General features: G+C 40.6%; 1 protein-coding gene across 2 annotated transcripts in view; it reads left to right on the top strand.

Annotated features, from left to right (window-relative positions):
• Positions 1 to 21,463, top strand: part of COL28A1 (collagen type XXVIII alpha 1 chain) — a 182,395-nt gene that overhangs the window by 83,976 nt on the left and 76,956 nt on the right. For both annotated transcript variants that reach the window (XM_042248398.2, XM_027968477.3), the window contains exons 22-25: positions 5,322 to 5,390; positions 6,006 to 6,074; positions 9,825 to 9,893; positions 10,101 to 10,169. In XM_042248398.2, coding sequence (XP_042104332.1) covers positions 5,322 to 5,390; positions 6,006 to 6,074; positions 9,825 to 9,893; positions 10,101 to 10,169 — 276 coding nt within the window. The remainder of the gene's footprint in view (positions 1 to 5,321; positions 5,391 to 6,005; positions 6,075 to 9,824; positions 9,894 to 10,100; positions 10,170 to 21,463) is intronic.

Raw genomic sequence — 21,463 nt, 5'->3', positions numbered from 1 at the left:
ACTCCAGACCATTACAAAATGGGATAGAGATTGCATAAAATGTGTGATCTGCATTGGAATATTGATGCTGCTAGGAGAGAATCTGTGTGTTAGTGCTCTTTATTAACAAAGAAATATTCCATAGTTGGGATACATTGAGACTATCAGTTCAGTTCAGTTCAGTCGCTCAGTCGTGCTCGACTCTTTGCAACCCCATGAATCGCAGCACGCCAGGCCTCCCTGTCCATCACCAACTCCCGGAGTTCACTCAGACTCATGTCCATCGAGTCAGTGATGCCATCCAGCCATCTCATCCTCGGTCGTCCCCTTCTCCTCCTGCCCCCAATCCCTCCCACCATCAGAGTCTTTTCCAAAAAGTCAACTCTTCGCATCAGGTGACCAAAGTACTGGAGTTTCAGCTTTAGCATCAGTCCTTCCAAAGAAATCCCAGGGCTGATCTCCTTCAGATTGGCCTGGTTGGATCTCTTTTTGCAGTCCAAGGGACTCTCAAGAGTCTTCTCCAACACCACAGTTCAAAAGCATCAATTCTTTGGCACTCAGCCTTCTTCACAGTCCAACTCTCACATCCATACATGACCACTGGAAAAACCATAGCCCTGACTAGATGCACATAGGAATTGATATTTCCTATGACTAGAAGGGCATAGGAGATATCAATTCTCTATCATCTTGCTTTGCTGAACAAGAACAAAAAAGTCCCAGACTGAGAGGCAATACGGGGAGGATGTAGAGTGGGGCTTCAGAACACATGAGAGGGGGATTCTCACCCTGCTGCACCCCAAAACTTTTGGAGGTCAGTCACTTTAATCATGGAAATAATCATGGTAATAGTGTCTATTTCACAGGGTTGTTGTGATGACTTTAACGAGTGACTAAAGCACTTATCATGGCTCCAGGTACATTGTTGGTGTTCAACGCATGGAGTTATTCAGAGAGGAAAAACATCAGTACAATGAAATGGAAAGTAGGCCATATATTTCCTGATAAACTGCCTGAGACAGGGTGCTGAGGGAAAAGGAAGGAAAATGCGAAGCAAGCAAATAGGCACGTGTCCTGACTTAGCAGGAGAGAATATTGAGGTCATCTGGATGTGTCAGGAAACAAAAATCGCACACCTGAGCGAGTTCAGGGCTCCAGGAAGATGCTAATTGTAGGAAAGAAACAAGGACCAGAGGATTAAAGATCAACTTTAAAACAAACAGGCCCCCAAAAAGATACATGCAGATACAAAGCAAAGGATCGCCCACCTGCCAGTGATTCTTAAACTTCCATGTCATCATTATTGCCTGGGAGCTTGTTACAAAGTCATATTTCATGGAACCATGACAAGAAATCTGGATTGAGTATGTAGGTGGGACCCAAGAATCTGCATTTCCTAAATAACTACCTCCTGCTGCAGGAAGTTCAAGGAGCACACAATGAGAAAAGCCATTACATAGGAAATGTATTGTATTAACAACAGTGATTAATTCTTCATATCTTAGTTATACTGATTCAACATGAATATTTTCTTGCATTTTGAAATAAGGCTTTGCCGGATAAAGAATTGCCATATTGTAAAACATACTCACACTTTAATAAGGGTCTTTTAAAAAATTTGTATACTTCCTATGTATACAATTTTATATTTAAAAGTACTTGGCTTCTTTAGACATATTAGATGACTAGCAGGCACTTGAAAAGATGCTCAACATTACTAATTATTAGAGATATGCAAATCAAAACTATACTGAGGTACCACATCACACCAGTCAGAATGGTCATCATAAAAAGTCTACAAATAACAAATGCTGGAGAGGGTGAAGAAAAGGGAACCTCCATACACTCTCAGTGGAAACAGAAGTTGCTGTAGTCACTACGGAAAACAGGGCGGAAGTTCCTCAGAAAACTAAAAACAGAACTGCCATATGATCCAGCAATCCCATTTCTGGGCATATACCTGAACAAAACTATGATTCAAAAAGATACAGGCACCCCTCTGTTCATAGCGCCACTATTCACAATAGACCAGACATGGAAATAGTCTAAATGTCCATCAACAGACTGATGGAAGAAGAAGAAGTGGTATAAATATACAATGGAATACTACTCAGCCATAAAAAACAATGAAATAATGCCATTTGCAGCAACATGGATGGATCTATAGATTATCATACTAAAGGAAGTAACTCAGAACGATAAATACCATATATCACTTATATGCTAAATCTAAAATATGGCACAAATGAACCTATCTATAAAACAGAAACAGACTCACAGACTAGAGGACAGGCATGGTTGCTAAGGGGGAGAGGGGTGGTGAGGGATAGACTGAGAGTTTGGGATTAGCAGATGAAAACTATTACATATACAATGGATAAACAACAAGGTCCTACTTTATAGTTCAGGGAGCTATTAATATATTCAATATCCTGTGATAAACCACAATGGAAAAGAATATAAGAAAAGAACATCTATATGGGTGTAAGTGAGTCACTTTGCTGTATGGCAGAGATTGGCACAACGTTGTAAATCAAGTATACTTCAATAAAAAATTAAACAAATTTAAAAGTAATTGGCTTTTTATTAAAAAAAATAGAATAAATTAAATCTAGACACATAATTTCACTTAACCTGGTTTCAGCAAAAATTTTAACAGGTTAATGCTTTATCCCTTTGCTACGGGACTGAATAGGGTGGTTATCTGTTGCCAGAATCCTGGCCATGTCCTGTGCCACTGACATACAGGTTTGGATTAGGGACTGGCCTTGGCATCATCTGGCCCCAGCAGACCAGTGTGTTCAGCCCATTGGTCATATGGGTAACCAGAACACCAGGAGGCCTCAGCTGTGAAGATGGACCTGGCTCAGGGCAGGAGTCCCTACCAGTGAGTCCAAGTGATGGGGTCCTTCCTGGAGGCAGGAGGATTACATAGTTCATTCTCTAAGACATGCTATGGACTATAGCCTGCCAGGCCCCTCTGTCCATGGGATTCTCCAGGCATGAATACTGGAGTGGCTTGCCATGCCCTCCTCCAGGGGACCTGCCCAACCCAGGGGTCAAATCCATGTCTCTTATGTCTTCTGCATTGGCGGGTGAGTTCTTTACCACTAGCACCACCTAGGCGGAGAAGGCAGTGGCACCCTACTCCAGTACTCTTGCCTGGAAAATCCCATGGACGGAGGAGCCTGGTGGGCTGCAGTCCACGGGGTCGCGAAGAGTCAGACATGACTGAGCGACTTCACTTTCACTTTTCACTTTCATGCATTGGAGCAGGAAATGGCAACCCACTCCAGTGTTCTTGCCTGGAGAATCCCAGGGACGGGGGAGCCTGGTGGGCTGCCGACTATGGGGTCGCACAGAGTGGGACATGACTGAAGCGACTTAGCAGCAGCAGCACCACCACCACGTAGGAAGCCCTCTCTAAAGGAAAGAGGAGGCGAATTTTTTGGTAAAGGTACAGGGAGTAAATCTTTTAGGCTTTTTGGTTCAAGAAGCAAATTGAGGATATTATGGAGGCACCTATATAGCAATCATTTAAAAACATGAAAGCTATTTTTAGTCCTGCGGGTACAAAAGCAGGCAACAGGCAGGATCTGGCACCTACTCTAGATCAGTAGTTTCTAAACTGCTTGATTACAAATCCTTACTAATTAAAAAAAATTTGAACATGTTGCAATCTATGTTTGCTTATTGGGTTTTCAATAGTAATTTTTATTCAAAAACTATTATATGAACATACATTATGAGATTTACACAAATGATTGAAATTTTCAAAGATGAAATAAAAGTACAGAGTGTAGCCCTGATAAATTTTTCTAATATCCCAAATGTGTTATTTTGAACACCTCACGGGGTGTGTGACCCTCTTTTAAAGATAATCGCTTTACCAGAGATTATCAGACTAAGAGAAGCCAGAAAGGGAAAGACAAATACCGCGTGATATCACTTACATGTGAAAGTGAAAGTGAAAGTGAAGGCGCTCAGTCGTGTCCGACTCTTTGCGGCCCCATGGACTGCAGCCTACCAGGCTCCTCCGTCCATGGGATTCTCCAGGCAAGAGTGCTGGACTGGATTGCCATTTCCTTCTCCAGGGGATCTTCCCGACCCAGGAATCGAACCCGGGTCTCCCACATTGCAGGCAGACGCTTTACCATCTGAGCCACCAGGACTCTCTGTCGAATCTAAAATATGACACAGATGAACCTCTCTACAAAAAGAAACAGACTGACAGACATAAACAGACTTGTAGCTGCCAGTGGGGAGTGAGCTAGAGGAGGAGTGGTCTGGGAGTTGGGGATTAGCCGATGCAAACCGTTATCTTTAGAATGGATAAACAGCAAGGTCCTACTATAAAGTGAAAGTCAAAGTCGCTCAGTCGTGTCTAACTCTTTGAGACCCCATGGACTGTAGCCTGCCAGGCTCCTCTGTCCATGGCATTCTCCAGGCCAGAATACTGGAGTGGGTAGCCATTCCCTTCTCCAGGGGATCTTCCCAACCCAGGGACTGAACCCAGGTCTCCCACATTGCAGGCGGATTCTTAACCCTCTGAGCCACCAAAGCACAGGGAACTATATCCAATATCCTGTGATAAACCATAATGGAAAAGAACATGAACATTTATATATGGTATACATGAATCATATATACATGTTATACATGGTTCAGCTATACATGAATCACTTCTCTGTATAGTAAAAATTAACACATTAAAATATACCTCAATAAAATAAGTTAAAAAGACAGACAATTGCTTTGCATAGTGTTTCAAAGTACAGTAGTAGTACCTATATCAGAATCACCAGAGGTGCCTTATAAAAATTCATATTACATTTTTTTTAACCATAAACTAATTACTTCTAAAAAGGGACATGAGATACCATACAATGGAAGACTGATATACTGTGGAACATAAAATAACAAAGGAAAAGGTTGTAAACTAGAAAGAACATTATTTGCCTATCACATGTACCTTAAAACTTACACTAAAGGTATTTGCTATAACTGAATAAATATTTCCCTCTGAGCTTCCTGGCATACAAACACAAAACTGAATCACCATGCATTGCATGATTTTTGTTACCTAATAAAAGGATGCACAAGAGAGAGAAATTTCCTATTACTAAGGAATTAATTTAATTTATGTATTATAGGGAGTGAAATCTTAATTATTAATAACTTTAGTAGTGGTTTAATAAAGATGCTCAAATGTTTTCATGTGGTTTGTGAAACAGGTTACAATACTTTAAAATGCTGGAAATATATTTCTATATTTTTCATAATATAATTCCATATATCATTTCCTTGTTTGAAATGTAATGAGTATTTTGTTCTGTTTTTAGGGTGATCCGGGAATTATGGGCCCTGTTGGGATGCCTGGAATATCAATTCCTGGACCACCTGGACCAAAAGTATGCATTCCTGGGAATATTTTTTTCTTTTACTTGGATTTTTTGGAAGTTGGAGTGGGGAAAAGATTCATAAAATCAGTGAAAGAATTTTAGCTTTGGAAAAACCTAAAGATATTATATAGCTCAACTCTGCCATTTCATGATTAAGCAGATGGAGGGCCAGCAGCAAATTTAAAACTAGAAACCAGGTTTTCTGCTCCTGGTCTTGACCTTATCACTCTACTTTGAACTACCTTCCTTAAATGCTAGCCTTAATGCATGTAAGAATTTATTGCATTTGTTCAGAATAATCTGCTAATCAGAAAGTCTGGCAGAAAAGAAATCTACTCAGATGTAAGAGCATTCCCAGACATTTTCACAGTCTAAATATTTGTGTCTAGAGAGCCACTTATTATTTCAGCTATTCTCCGAAAAGCTTAGTAGTCTTTACTGACAGTTTTTATTTGCTTAAGATTTGAAACTCTTCTCAAATATATTAGAAGGATGTACTCTCTCTGAATCTGATTCTAAGAGATTAAGCTCTTTATAATTGGCCAATGGCTTTTTATGCCCTGTGCCGTGATGGTTTCTCATAAAATCTAAAGCCTGAAACTGAAAATTATTTAACATGTGCAGGGAGACAGAGGGGGACCTGGGATGCCTGGATTTAAAGGAGAACCTGGAATTGCTATTCGAGGGCCAAAGGTATTCTTTATTCATCTTCTTTAATTTATTGAAATAAAAAATGAAAGTAGATTTAATGCATCATAAGTTATGACTGAGATTGTTCTACTTAGAGTCTCTACACTGATGAACGGAGATATAAGAATATATTATTCCCCTTTTAAAAAATCAAGCCAGCAGATCATTTATTTTTCATAAATGTGGAGGATGATAGCTCCTCTGGTAAAATGTTTGCTGACTAAACAGCTGATTGAAAATGCTGTTTTTCTTTTTGTAATGTCTGTAATATGATATTATATGGCCTCTGGCCTCCTTCATTTACATATTAATGGCCAATGCATCTCTTCTGCGAAACACTGTCCAAAGAGTTCATGTTTAGAAACTTTATTGAATTAGATTTCCCTGCTTGTTGTCCATCTTTCAGAGTTATTTTAAATGAAAATGCAAATAATGATGGGAGAAGACAGTTTTAAGTAATCATCACTATTTTTCCCATGACAACATAGTACCATTTCCCTCCTCACATAAAACTAGCCTTACAGAGAAATGCTACTTTCCAAATGTCGACAAGCACATCCCTGTTTATGAGGACAGGCTTCAGGGCTCCATAATCAGCGCTCATTAAATTAGTAGCATGTTGTTATGTAGCTTTGAAGCTGGCTTATTTTATCAAATTGTCTGTGCTCAATGAAAGGGTTCAAGTACTGACACCAGTGACTTTCAAACTTCAAAAAAGATAACTTAGAACCGTCTTTGCGTATAATTCAAAGCCTATTATATACTAACATAACTTGCAGTGATTCCTCTTAAAGCAAGAGGTAGGATCCTGACCTCTGCTGTTCTTAATCACTTTGAGAGTTGTCCTTGCTAGAGTGCTATCTTCTGGCTTACTGGGGACAGAAGACGTTTCTGGGCTATTTCCAAGCTAAAACTGAGAATGTCCTGGGAAAATCATAACAAGATGGTCACCCTACTGCCCAGACTCTGAGGCACATAGGAACCCAAGCTATGTAAAAGACTCTACAGAAATCCAAGTTATGCATGACTCAAGGAGAAAATTCCAAACTTCCGAATGCTAAAACTACAGGCATGGCCTTAGTCAAGAACATTTGGGTGACAATTTTCGTATTGTTTGATAGCTTCCTGAATCTATGCATCCCTAGGTCCATGATGCAAGGTTATTTCTCTCTACTTACACTGTTCTTTACAAGAGAACCACCATCTAAATGTATAGTTGATGTTTATAAGCTGACTGTTTTCTACTGATTGTTATTGGTGATGGTATTTAGAGTTATTTGCCTTTTCACTCCAGTCATTTTTCTAATCCCTTGGTCTCTGATGATTACTCGTTTTGCCATTTTTCCCTAAAGGATTGTTTTTAAGTTCATGGAGTGTTAGTTGATAAACATTTTGGCACATTAATTCAGTTTTATGCATTTCTTCAGGGACCTCCCAGATTTTTTTTTTTTAAAGCTCATTTTGAAACACCTGATTAAGATTTCTACCCTAATTTCTGTTGAATGAGAGAGACACTTCAAAGAGAATCACTCTGCAAAAGATTTTCTTGAATCCAGTGCAGAAAAGCCAAGTTGCAGAATTCCATCCATGAAACTATCAAGAGGCATCCAAAATTAAAATCTGAGCAAGAACACTAGCCTTTCCCTACCCCCTATTAGCATAAGAAGTAACAAGTTAACTGAAATTTCTGCAGGAGACAGGACACAGATCTCTAGGAAAAAAATGTTCCTAAACTATGGATGTTTCAATGGCTTTTCCTGCAGTGTGGGGGCCAGAAGATAAACAATAACAGCTGCTGATAATTTGTTACAGGCTTGGAATTTAGGAATGAAAATGGAAAGTGAATTTTGATTCCAATTTCTTTTTAAATTTCAACTTAACCAGGGGGGAGTTACTGCTTTGTTTTGTGGCTGGCCTGCTCCTTGTGTAAGCACGCAGAGAAATAGGCATCTTACTTGGGGACCTGTCCCCATAGGAAATGCTTAGCACTTCAACCTTGCACATAATTGGAATAGTATAATAAACTACTTCTCAGACATGACCAGTTCCTTAGTGGGGGATCCACCAGAATTCAGTGCTCCAGAATAATTTGTTTTTTGCTTTGTCATACATCTTTAAGAGATCATCTTGGATTTCTGTTGATGTATATTAAGTACATAGTGCATTCTAAATAGTGCATTAATAGTGCATTTTTATAAGTGGCCACATGTTTTCTGAAGACCATTCTTAAGATGGTTAACCATACAAGGCCAGTCTCTTTGTCTTAATAGGAAATGACAGCTGTTGTATTCATGATTTTCAAAATCAATTTAATTTTCTTATGGCATAAAAAGTTTTTTCCCCAGTTATTTATTTATAGGAGTAAAATCAGAAACCGTTTTTGGGAATTAGGTTCAGGGCAACACTTTGGCTTGGAATAACGCAGCTTGATTTCAGCGTTTGCTTACATATAAGACAAATATTAAGAATCTGGCTACTTTTTCCAATCTTGGAAAACACATGTCTATTATTAGCGTTTCTTCTAATGATGTAGAAAACATAAATATTTTATTTTTATTTTTTAAAATTATTTTTTAAAATTTATTTATTGTAATTGGAGGCTATTACTTTACAATATTGTAGTGGTTTTTGCCACACATTGGCGTGAATCAGCCATGGGTATACATGTGTTCCCCATCCTGAACCCCCTTCCCACCTCCCTCCTGGTCCCATCCCTCAGGGTCATCCCAGTGCACCAGCCCTGAGCACCCTGTCTCATGCATCGAACCTGGACTGGTGATCTATTTCACATATGACAATATACAAAACATAAATATTTTAAATCATGAACAGCTCTTTATCAAAATAATTGATGTGTATTGACAAAGGCCACTGTAAGAGTTATCACAGCAACAGAATGGGATGTGGGATGTAAAGAAATGTTTTAAATATAAGTGCAATAGGCTTACAATGAGTAAATCTTCTTTGGTAAGAGTCTTCTTCATTTTTCCTTCTTTCCATTTTATTCTGGCCAGAAATTTCTCTGAGTTTCACTGGTACAGAGAGCTCTTGTTTGAAGGGCATATTTCCTCCTTGATTCCTTATCCTCTATATAAGAGGCCAGTATTACTACTAAGTTTCTGATGCCCAAAGTCATCATGGTAAAGCAATGCCTATCACTTTTTCCTAGTTCTCAGGATATGAACCACTAACTCTGTGTCCTATTCTTTTATAAAGTGTTTTTAAAAAATTAATGTTTTTAATTTTTATTTGAGCTTTTTTTCCTCACTTAATTTGGGCCTCACTGAGGAAGATAATAGATGTAACATAATAATACATAACACACACTATCTTATTTTATACATAAAATTTTGTTCATATTCTTCTCTACTCTTCTCACATGGTGCTTACTAAATTTTCTCATTTTATACTTCCCCTTATTTTAAGATGCACTAAAGTTTTGTAATTTTTAAAATTAAAATATCAGCAACTAGCTCTTTTCTAACCCCCATGAAGTGTTTCCTGTGGAGGACTTTGCAGTAGTTCATATATACTCCTTACACTCATTCCACTCATCATTTGCTTCCCATAACAGAAATGGGAAAGACTTACAAGGAGACAAGAAGTTTCCATATTTCCTCCTAAAAATTCTCAGACCATTTCTCTGCCCTTATCAAATCTGCCTTTGGTGTGCTGAGTTGGTACTGATCTTAAGTTTTGCCAGCTGTTTCATAGTTTAGGCTTATGAGATCTCCTGTGTTGGAATTCACCCAGGGTGCCCAAGGCCCTCAGGGACCAGTGGGCGCTCCAGGACTCAAAGGTGACGGCTATCCTGGTGTGCCCGTAAGTGTGGATGCTGCTGTTATCTCCTCCCTCCCTCCCTCTCTTCCTCCGGTCTCTTTCCTTTCCTTCCTCTCATCCCTCCCTCCTTTTCTTCCTTTCTCCTCCCTCCCTTCCCTTCTTTTCCTTTCTCTTTTCTCCTCCCTGTCTCTCTTCTCGCTTCCCTTCCTGAACCCTGCACACAGCAAGGTTGCTCCCTCTCCTTTTCAGGGCCCTCGAGGAATCCCAGGACCTCCTGGATCAAGGGGATTACCTGGAGTTGGAGACACTGGAGCAAAGGTAGGCGACAGTAGCTTTTAAAAATGTACCTGTAATTAAGAGGTTTGGTAAAAGTGAACATCTTTACCGGACCTGAGAGAAGAGAAGAAGTGTCTAAAGAACTGATTAAGTTATTTATCCTCATCTATGGACTCTCCAGAGCCTTGCACTCACTTGAACATGCAGATCAACCTTATGGTTTTTGTCTTCTGTTTCCTTGCTAGCAACCCTTGCATTCGTTTGCTGCTTTGTCTTCTGGTCGCAAGAATAGACTTCGGTTCAGGCCCCTGCCCTCTCTGGTCACGCTCCTGCCTAGGTGCTCTCATACCAACCCATGGCACTAACCAGCGTCCACGCACTGATGGCCTCCAAATGTCTATCTTTCCTCCTGGAAGCCCTGGTCTCACACACCTAATTTCTTACCAGACGTCTCCTCTTAGGTCTCTCACAGACATCTCTAACCTAATATCCCAAATAAAGCCTTTGATTTTCCCTCCATCAGCCTGGAAGTGGTGCTACCCGCACTCCTTGCTAATGCCACGATACCTAAATAGTTCTTGGTCCTCCTTCCCCTCCCTTCTCTCCACATCTAGTCCTGTGGCAGACCTGCCAGTTCTACCTTCAAAATTATCTCGCCTCTGGCTACTTGTCTCCTGCTGCATCTCCCAAGGAGATCACCACTATCTCTCACCCGGGCTGTGAAAACAACTTCTCCATTGGCCTTCTCTCCTCCACCTCTGCCCTTCTATTACCTAGCAGGCAAGTTGATCTTTTAGAGCCAGAGATCAGATCACACCCTTTTCCTTCTGAAGAAAATGCTCTGCTGGCTTCTCTTTGTACAGAGAGCAAGCTGCACCCACTTCCCACGTTATCTGGGACCCTTTGTAACCTGGGCCGCAGCTCCTGTCCTTTGCGCCCTTGCTGCCTGCCTCCCGCCACACTGACCTGGCCTCCTTCAGCTCACTCCTGCTTCCAGACCTTGACTTTATCAGGCTGGCTCATTCTTAAGGTCTCAAGTCTGACTTCCTTCTCCACCTATACAAAAGGCAATTCTCTCCTCTCCCTCCCTCCCCTACCACTATCATATCCCCTGGTGTATTTCCTCCAAGGCAGGCATCATTCCTGAAATCAACTTCCTTATCTCCTGCTCTGCATATTTTCACAAGGGTTTCAATTTTCCTGAAGGCCGGCTCTTTGTTGTACTAAATTCTTGATTCCAGAACTAGGCTTGCCACCCAAAAGGAACTCTTTAATGTGTTGAATGAATGAAAAAATGAGTGAATGATCAATATTATCCCACAGAGAGAAATTCTCCTTAGAAATAGATCTACACGTTTAGTTTTTCAGATGCTGCCAGGTCATTAAAGAAAGAGGTTTTAAGTGCCTAATGTCAACTTTTTGTCTTGAGTTTTTGGTCTCTGCCATGGTGCCTGTGAGTGCCGCCACCTTGATGCTGTTTCTGTACTGTGGGGCAAGTGCCCTTTCATCCTCTCCCTTGTAGAATGAAAGACTGGAGGCCCAAGGCATTCAATTCACCCCTAAAGGAGCTCTTGAGTCCTGCCCGTCCCTGTCTCTCAGGGTAATTAGGAAAGTCAGGGAGATGTGTCTGAAAGCGCTCAGGAGACTGTGCAGGGAAGAGACACCCTAGGTGCTTTTGTCAAGGTTCTGACTCAGCACTGAATCTGATCTTTATTTGAACTGGGGCATTGAAATATTCTTTTTTTCTTTAAGACAAAGTACCTGTTAAAATTTAAAAATACAGGAACTTTAATATGTAAACCTTGTTATTTTCTGCTGAGTGAAACATTGGTAAGAACTTTTGTTTTTACACTGAATATTCCTTTAGTTAGGGAACTAGGAGCTTATTCCTATTTAAAATATGGTATGTGTGAAATAAAATGTGTTAAATATACTAGACTGTTTGTATTCCAATGGAAACACATAACCATTTACATTTCCATAGAGTAGATTATTATAAATATTTTATATAAGTATACATTGTGTTATATTGAATTATACTATTGTATTACTGCTTCACATTTAGCAGTAATAATAAAGGTGGACACTTATGCACAGATAGCACTTAAAAATTTTTATTCTTGTGAATGTTCCACCATGTCAGATTATTTAACATATAGACTAAAACATTCACTAATTGGTTTCATTGATCATTTCTCTCTCAAAGTCCCTTGTGTTTTTTCATATACATTTTAAGGGGGGAAAAAAGGTGTTCTTTCAAAAGTTTATCCTGCCTATTTTTGGTTGTTATTAATAGTCAGCATGTTGCCGAAAGATGTGTCTCAAGTGAAACTCATATTCATTTATGTGTGTGCATGCTCAGTCATGTCCAACTCTGTGCGACCCCAAGGACTGTAGCCCGCCAGGCTCCTCTGTCCATGAGATTCTCCAGGCAAGAATACTGGAATGGGTTGCCGTTTCCTTCTCCAGGGGATCTTCCTACCTCAGGGACTGAACCCAGGTCTCCTGTGTCTTCTACACTGCAGGCGAATGCTCTACTGCTGAGCCACCAGGGAAGCCCAAAACTCATATTGTGTCTATTAATTCACACAGGAAGCCGAACAGAGGCGGTATCCTCCAGCTCACTTCTACCGAGGGGAGGAGGGAATGTTGGTCAGGACCTGCCTCTGTCCACACCTCCCTCCCAGCTGCGTTTTCCTTCTTCCTGTCTCCACAAAAGAGACACATCTTTTGTGGATGTTGGGGAGGTGTATTATCCTGCCCACCTTTAGCCCTGGAAGGAAATATCAGGAGTGCACGCTCTTCTTAGAATCAAAGAACTTGGATCATGAATTTCAAAATCAAGGACATTCAAAAAGCAAATAGCAGCTTCTAATAACTTCCAAAATTACCTCTCTTCTTTTATAGATGCCTTAGAGTCTTTATGTGTCTTTTTTATTTCCTAAAGAAAACTTTTGGCTACCCACACAGCCCAACAGAAGCTGGTAAAGAAAAGGACATTTTTTGAAAGGTCTAATTCCACTTAATTTTGCCCTTTTGGTTTAGTAAGGTGGAGTTGAGACTCTCAAAACACCTAAGGTTGCCAATGGTAGCAAAAGCACAGGACTCAAATGTCTGCAAAATTCCTCTCCTTCTATTTTGTCTTAAAATGGCAGAGAAATTGTGTGTGGAAATGTGTGGGTTTGTGTGCATGGACGCACAAGTGTATATAATTGTATAGACATATATATTGGATATGTTTTTTACTTAAATTCTGTGTTGTCACCTTAAAATATTGGCCTTAGGGCATTAACTTACAAAAGAAATGTGTTTTGAAATGAGGAAGCCATTAAGGTTGACGATTAATTTATGGTGGGCTTTGCGATATTTAGTTAAGGTCACATGTGTTTAGCATATGACACAGACATTAGAATCAAAGTGCCTATGTTTCAAAACGTATAAAAAGCAGTCCCTGACATCTTGCAGCCTTGTGGTGCTCCGTGGCTTTTTCCCAAGTGAAGGAATTCCATCTGACATCAGTGGTTATAGTACTTCTCCATACACTTCCCTTGAAGGTACTCCAAATTTTGACAAGGGCTTCTGAGAGATTTCTAAAATTCTTATAAAAACTACAAGTTTCCTAGGAGATAGTAGATATGGTTTTAAAATCTACTTTGGAACATGCCATAAAGAGGAACTGACAATTGGATTTTGCCCAGTAGGAAGCGCTCATCCAGTGCCCTGGTCCCTGGACCCAAACTGTCAGCTCACTGATAGGGAGGGCAAATGCAAAGATCCTGCATGACACTGCTTGAATTTCTTGACTGGACCCCAAGAGACTAGGCTTCCCTCGTGGCTCAGTGGTAAAGAATGTGCCTGCCAATCCAAGAGATGTGGGTTCAAACTCTGGGTCAGGAAGACCCCCTGGAGAAGGGAATGGCAACCTACTCCAGTATTCTTGCCTGGAAAATCCCATGGATGGGCTACAGTCAATGGGGTCATAAAGAGTTGGACATGACTAAGCATGCACACAGGGCTTCCCTTGTAGCTCAGCTAGTAAAGAATCCGCCTGCAATACAGGAGACCCTGGTTTGATTCCTGGGTGGGGAAGATCCACTGGAGAAGGGATAGGCTACCCATTCCAGTATTCCTGGGCTTTCCTGGTGGCTTAACCGGTAAAGAATCCACCTGCAATGTGGGAGACCTGGGTTCGATCCCTGGGTTGAGAAGATCCCCTGGAGAAGGGAAAGGCTACCCACTCCAGTATTCTGGCCTGGAGAATTCCATGAACTGTATAATCATGGGGTCACAAAGAGTCAGACACCACTGAGTGACTTTTCACTCACTCCTCAAGCATGCACACCAGAGACAAAGAGGACCCTTTGTGATTTGGGGACTATCAGTCTATAAACTGTATTACCTTTTGAGAAGCCCAGATAATTCTTTGCTTTTGTATGTTTCACCCCCGTAGGCTGGTGAATCACCCAGGGCTGAGGCTGAGGCTTCAGATGTCAATCTCTGAGAGTGGGAGTTTGTTCTTGGCCACCTGGAAGAAAACCATGAGGAGTGGCTCTCCGGGGGTCAGAAGGGCAGGGACATCCCACCAGGCACCTCTCTCAGCCCCCATCACTATGCCAGTTCATCACAGAGAAAGCCGTGGCCTTCCCCAAAGCTTCAGGGGCCGTGGAACTGAGGCCACTTCTTGCAAAGAGAACCTTTAACCTGGTTTGGGGGGTTCTTAAGGATTCCCTGGTAGCTCAGATGGTAAAGTGTCTGCCTGCAATGCGGGAGACCCGGGTTCAATCCCTGGGTTGGGAAGATCCCCTGGAGAAGGAAATGGCAATCCACTCCAGTACTCATGCCTGGAAAATTCCATGGATGGAGAAGCCTGGTGGGCTATGGTTCATGGGGTCGCAAAGAGTCGGACACGACTGAGTGACTTCACTTTCACTTTAAGGAACCTTTTAACCATTAAGTGGTTGGAATCAAGTCTGGGCAGAAAAAACTTGTTGGGTGGTTGTTGTTATAACTGTATACTACCTAAATATTATGTGTGACCTAAATATTTCCAGACTATCACGGAATTTGAAAGAACTCTCTCATTTTATAGGAAAGGAAATCAAGAGCCAAAGAGGTTGGATGACTTGCCCCTTTACAATCTGAACAGTGTTGATGCTATCTTGTTTGAGTGTCAGAGGGAGACTATAAATATGGATGAATGAATGGAGAACTAGGTGAATTAATAAGTCAGAGCCGGTGGAATGACTTGTCCCAATCTACAGATGCTCAGTCTTCAATACTGTCCATTTTCCGACGACCTCAGCACTGTTTAGGGTACAGTTAGGTGGTCTCTCTTTCCATTCTAGCTTTTCCATGGTCAAAACATAAATCATGTAAACATTCAGCAGAGGCATAAGCCCAAACCCCAGAGTTCAACGTTTTCCAGAGCTTTAAATGTTTGAATATTGTAAACACATGCTTTCTTTGACAAAAGTGACCCATACTCATAAATTAAAGTGCAAGTCTATGTGGAATCCCTCTGAGTATCATTATTCTGAAAACGCTCCCAGCATCTGAATCGCCTCTCTGTTCTCTGCAATGGCTCACATATGCGCATGCCAGCAGTAGGCAGAGGTGGAACAGAGGAGTGATTTACAGAGATGCATGAGGAATTTGCGGATTCTGTCAGTGGACGTGGGCTGGACAAGGAGCTCCACGTTGAACCTTGTCTGTCAAGGAGGACTGACCTGGGATACAGACTTAATGATAGTGATATTAAGGGTCCATGATTCCAAATTGGAGTGGAAGACACCCACCGTTTTTAATATGACTGCAAAATTGCTACAGGCAGGGCAATCAGCTTAAAAACGGGACTAATTAAAGCCAGAGCCATATCAAGTTTAAATACTAGGCAGTTTGACCTCTAGATGTCAGAAAAGGTCGCTTGACTAGGTGACTTTTGAAGGTTACTCCTCGATGCAGTTCTATGCATGATCTCTGCAATCAGAGCCATAATCGCGTCTACCTTATCATTTTCAGTATAACTTTCATTTTCCCTCACTCTTTCCCTCACTCTCCATCTCTCTTCCCAGGAGTGCATACATACTTTCCCTTCAGCCTCAAGGACGCACATTTTATCCTCTTAACATTCAACACCCATGTCACCATCAACACATTTTTTATTTTGAATCATGCGGGGATTTCCCCCCAGTGGAAAATTATATTGAATATCAACATGAGACAGCCTTCTCTCTGACATTAAAGGCACCGTCAACATTTCTATTTTTAAGGTTTCGAACTTAACTAAATCAGAAGGCTCTCCCTCTCCAGTGAGATTCTTGGCACAGGGAAATAATTTGCTCATCTTTGATGAGTTGATTTTGAGAAAACGAAGAAACCATCAACAACAAATCCCCACTAAATCCTACAGCAAGTTTTTAAGTTATCACGGACTTTACAATGCTGTTGCTTTGTGGGGAATACTGAAATTCTAGGGGTGGGGGAGTGGGAGGAAGGCTGGAGAGGGAGGGGTGTGTGTATACATACAGTTGATTCACTTTGTTGTACAGCAGAAACTGACATAACATTGTAAACCAATTATACCGTAATGAAAGAAAGTTCTAGGAGAGAAACTGATTTGAGAGAATTGAAATTATTTTAAATGCTTTGAAACGTAAAGCTGGGAAAGGACACTAAAGGAAACGTTATAGTGACTTGAATCTCGTTTTCTAACACCTTCTTGTTTCCCCATCCACTTGAGAATTGTGCCGGTCATTGTTACTGTCTCCCTTTTCATCACTAAAGGGTGTCAGGGAAAAGTGATTGAGTTGTATGACAATGGCCCAGTCAATAATCAATATACATTATCAATAACTGGGTTGTCTGTCCATAAACTTAGAAGAACGCCTCTAAAACTTCCATTGACATCCTGGCCGCCGTAAGTGAGGTACTTAGGAGTCACAAACTCATTACGTAATTCGTTCCAGAGTGTTGCTTATGTTTGTGGTAATTGGAGCCTTAGTAGGTATATCTTGATTTTCTTTAAAAGCCGTACAAAAAGAAACAGTAAGCCACTGCTAATCATCACTTTGATTCCTGCCTTATTTTAAAACTCAATCATTCCTTGTTTTCATCATATAGTGGACTCTTCAGAGGATCACTTTGGCGGGAAAAATCCTTGAGAGGCTAATTCTTTTCATAGTGAATTCAATTTTCTTTTTATTGCCCCCAAAGTAAAAAAGCATGAAATCACTTTAAGAACAACCTTAATCTACTTCCACAGCCTCTCAAAGAGTGACAGAGAATTAAATCGGCACAAACAATTTAGATTAGAGCTTTATTAATATGTGAAGGTGGAGACAGTCTAATGGACTGTTTTGTCTCTAAGATTGTCTCTAAGTCTCAGATATTGTACTTAAATCCTATGGAACATAAAAGATAAAGCCGATGTCTCCTTATCACTCTTCCACATGAAATCCTTGACACTTATGAACTCTGTGACCTCAGCAAGTCATTTAATCTCCCTCAGACTTAGCTTCCTCATCTATCACTTGGGAATATAAGCCTACTTCACAGGGTTATTCTGCAAAGTGAATGGAATCATGTCTATAAGATGTTTTTATGAATTCTAACACACTAAAGTATTCATAGAAATAGTAGTCGTCAGAGTACACATTACTCTGCCAAATGAAGTGTATTGCAGTATAGATAAACAGAGAGTAAGCGTTTGTGTAAGTAGGGGATCTGGAAAGAGACCAACTGAAATACTGAGGAAAACCACAAAACTAAGGAATGGCAAAGAGGGCGAAGGAAAGGGAAGCCTGAGACAACAGGGTGCTTGTGTGGCCTGTAATCTTAAAATCAAGATTTTTTTTTTCTTCTTTTTGAGAGAGTATGATTGACTCAGTATAGGCAAAGCACTTTCACAGCCACACAGCCATGACCTTTGCACTAAATGCCAGCTGGAAACAAGTCTGGGGAGAAGTCAGCACCTTGCCTCTGGCTCTAGTCACCATCGTTTAGGAGATGGACTCTGGAGTCAGACCTGGGTTGGAATTGCTTCCAGCTGCATGGTTTTTAGCAAATCTATATTCTCTTTAGCCTCAGTTTCCTTATGTGTAAAATACAGCAATGATGTTCAGATAAGATTGAATAAAAAGTACATGACACATGAGAAAAACTAAACTTTAATTATTATTGATTTTATTTAAAAGTAATTATAATTGTTTGAATATTAACCAAAGAAAATATTTGCCAAAGAGAAAATGCATGTGATAGTGCCTTCGCTTTCTTTTTCTTCTTTTTCTTTCTTTTAAAATGTAAAAGGTTTAATGAATGACTACTAGGACCATCATAAAATTATGCATGATTTTAAAGAGGCTGAAATTAACCACTCTGCAAGGTTATGGTCTAGGTGAAACCTTTACTAAATCATTTGCTAAGTTCACACTTGGAAGCACCGCAGAAAGTCCTAAATTTGACCATTTTCTATGAAATTGAAAGGAGTATCTCCCATCTAGAATCCTTTTGTGGGCCAAGATGAAGCTGAAGACATTCTAAATAGTTATTCTTCTTTGAGGGAATGGAGATGAAAGGGGAGGGGTAGGACTTGTAAGACTTATGAAATTGATGGCTGTAGTCACAAATGGCAACTCCAGGATTAGCTTTCAGGTCTGTTCATTATCTCCTAATGCAAGGGCTCCCTCTGCAGGCTCCAATAACCTCTGCTCCCACGTGGGAAGCTAAATCTGGCTCTGCAAGTACCTGTTGTTAAGTCTTCTTACTTGTGGATATCAGCCTATCCACTGACAATAAAACTGCATATCTAAAAACATCATAGTAAATGCACCTCTTGGGTACCTCTGGGGCTCTCCAGGAGTGAAATGGGTCCTGACCACAGTCCTCTTAGGCCCTTTCACCTGGTGTTGTAGGCTAGCATGGACAGATGCTGTGGAACAAAAGACAGGATACATTTTTAAGACCCCACCAGAGTGGAGAGACATGGTCTATGTGGATTTACACAGCTCGTTAAGGGCTTGTTATTCCCATCTACTGAAAAGTTTGGTCCATGAACATCAAGGAACTACCCTAAAACATGTTATTGACCAACGCTAATACCTGCAGAATGTGTTAAGACTTGATTTAAAGTCTATCACATTCATAAAGACATAGATCAAGTATACTTACATAGATTGAGAGATTACAAAAGACTACTTTGATAGATAAAACATAGCTATATGTAAACAGCTATACAGAAAAGAAGACTGACAGCTTGTTTGAGGTAAACACTGGAGCGCCACAGATGACATGGGTCCCACTGTTACAGTTCACTGGCTAAGGCTCAGACATACAGAGGGCAGGAAGGTGTCCTCAGGGCAGCTGTCCTATTGCATTTCACCCTCAGACATTTCTAAAGGGTGAAGGTCATGGGAACTGAATAAAAGAGAACATGGAGCAAGTGTGTGAATTGGTCAGGTATAACTGGAGACCCTTATGGGTGAATTTACAGATATCCCTTTTAAAGGTATTTCAGAGGTACACAAGAAAAAAGATAATAGAAGTGTGTATAATACAGGACAGGGTCATGTTCTCTACTTGGAGCTCTTGATGACAGGCACGATCATTTAAGTTGGGAGAAACTCCAGGTCATTAAAAGCTGGGAATCAGAAGTAGAGAGGTGTCAAAGACAGAATTAGTATCTGTGGTCTCAAAAGCAGCTAAGGACTAAGTGGAAGAGATGGAGGTAGAAGACAAGAATCACAAAAGTTGCCGGCAAGCAAAAGGGAAATATGTAATTAAGAAGTAGGGAATAAAAGAACGAACTCAGTAATAAAGTTTAAAGGTTTTCCCCATTTTTTAGGCCTTGTTTTCTATAGAAGTATTTTAAGGTTTGTAAGTCGAAAGTGAAGCTAAATAAAAGATGGGATGTTTTTCTAGATAAACAATGTAATCATTTCTTATAATCTATGATTTTTGAATTGTTGAAAAGCTAGTTATTTAGCTCCTAATTAGGATGTGGACAAAACAGAACCTAGGGCAAAGAGCTTGGGAGTCTAGGTTCAAAGATTGGTTCTAGGCTTTCTTTCTTTATAACTTTATTGATGCATATTTTATATGTCATAGGATTCACCTACTTTAAGTGTATGATTTAGTGATTTTTTTAAGTATATTTACCAAGTTATATAGACATCATCACAAATCAGTTTTAGGACATCTTCATCCCCCAATAAGATCTCTCATGTCCATTTATAGTTAATCCTCCTTACGTGCTCCTATTCTTGGCCCCAGGAAACCACTGACTCACTTTCTGTCTCTATAGATATGCCTTTTCTGGACATTTCATATACATGGACTCAAACAATATGTAGTCTCACGTATTTGATTTCTTTCATTAGGAATAGTTTTTGAGGCTCATCTACTGTTGTGTGCAGCTAGCGTTCACTCCTTTTAACTGCCGATTCTATCACATTTTGTCTATCCATTTACCAGTTGATGGACATTCTGGTTGTTCCCAGTTTGGGGCTATTATGAATAATTCTGCTAAGAGCATTCATATGTTAAGCCTCTGTGTAGACATATGTTTTCACTTTCTTTGGGTATATACCCTATACCTAGGAGTGAGATTACTAGATCAAATGGTACAATTATGTTGAACTTTTAAAGAAACTGCCAAACTATTTTCCAAAGCAGCTGTACCAGCAACAAACACGGAATCTGTTTCTCCACATCCTCCCAGCCCTGCCTCTCAATAGCTGTGCAGCTTTGGGCAACCTTTAGTTTCTTCTTCTTCAAAAAAACAGGTGGGGTGGGGAGTTATCAATTACCAAGTGCCTGCTGTGTGCTAGACAAGATGATAGAAGCACGGCATTCTGTGTCTGCCTTCACCGTCATTTCCATGAAAGGTAGACACGATTTTCTATGTGTCTGATGGATTTACAAAGGTTCAGAGACGTGAGGGAAGTTAGTCGTCAAAAAGATTTTTGTGAATACGAAGTTATACCAAGTATCATATAAAAACGTGCAGAACATACTACTGGGGACACTGACAGTGATTAACGAAGAGATTTTAATTTCTCCTCTTCTTCCATTGTTCAAGTCTCAAATAGACCTAACCACAGGGCCTGCCCACCCCAATCAGACCCCACCACCTTTCTGGTGATTGTTGTTGCTGTTTAGTCACTCAGCTGTGTCTGACTCTTTGTGAACCCCATGGACTGTAGCCCGCCAGGCTCCTCTCTCTATGGGATTTCCCAGGCAAGAATACTGGAGTGGGTTGCCATGCCCTCCTCCAGGGCATCTTCCCGACCCAGAGACTGAACCCAGGTCTGCTGCACTGGTGGGCAGATTCTTTACCACTG

Source organism: Ovis aries, chromosome 4 (genome assembly GCF_016772045.2).
Source record: "Ovis aries strain OAR_USU_Benz2616 breed Rambouillet chromosome 4, ARS-UI_Ramb_v3.0, whole genome shotgun sequence".
In the NCBI taxonomy this organism is placed as follows: domain Eukaryota; kingdom Metazoa; phylum Chordata; class Mammalia; order Artiodactyla; family Bovidae; genus Ovis; species Ovis aries.
This window is presented reverse-complemented; position numbering and strand designations above follow the sequence as displayed.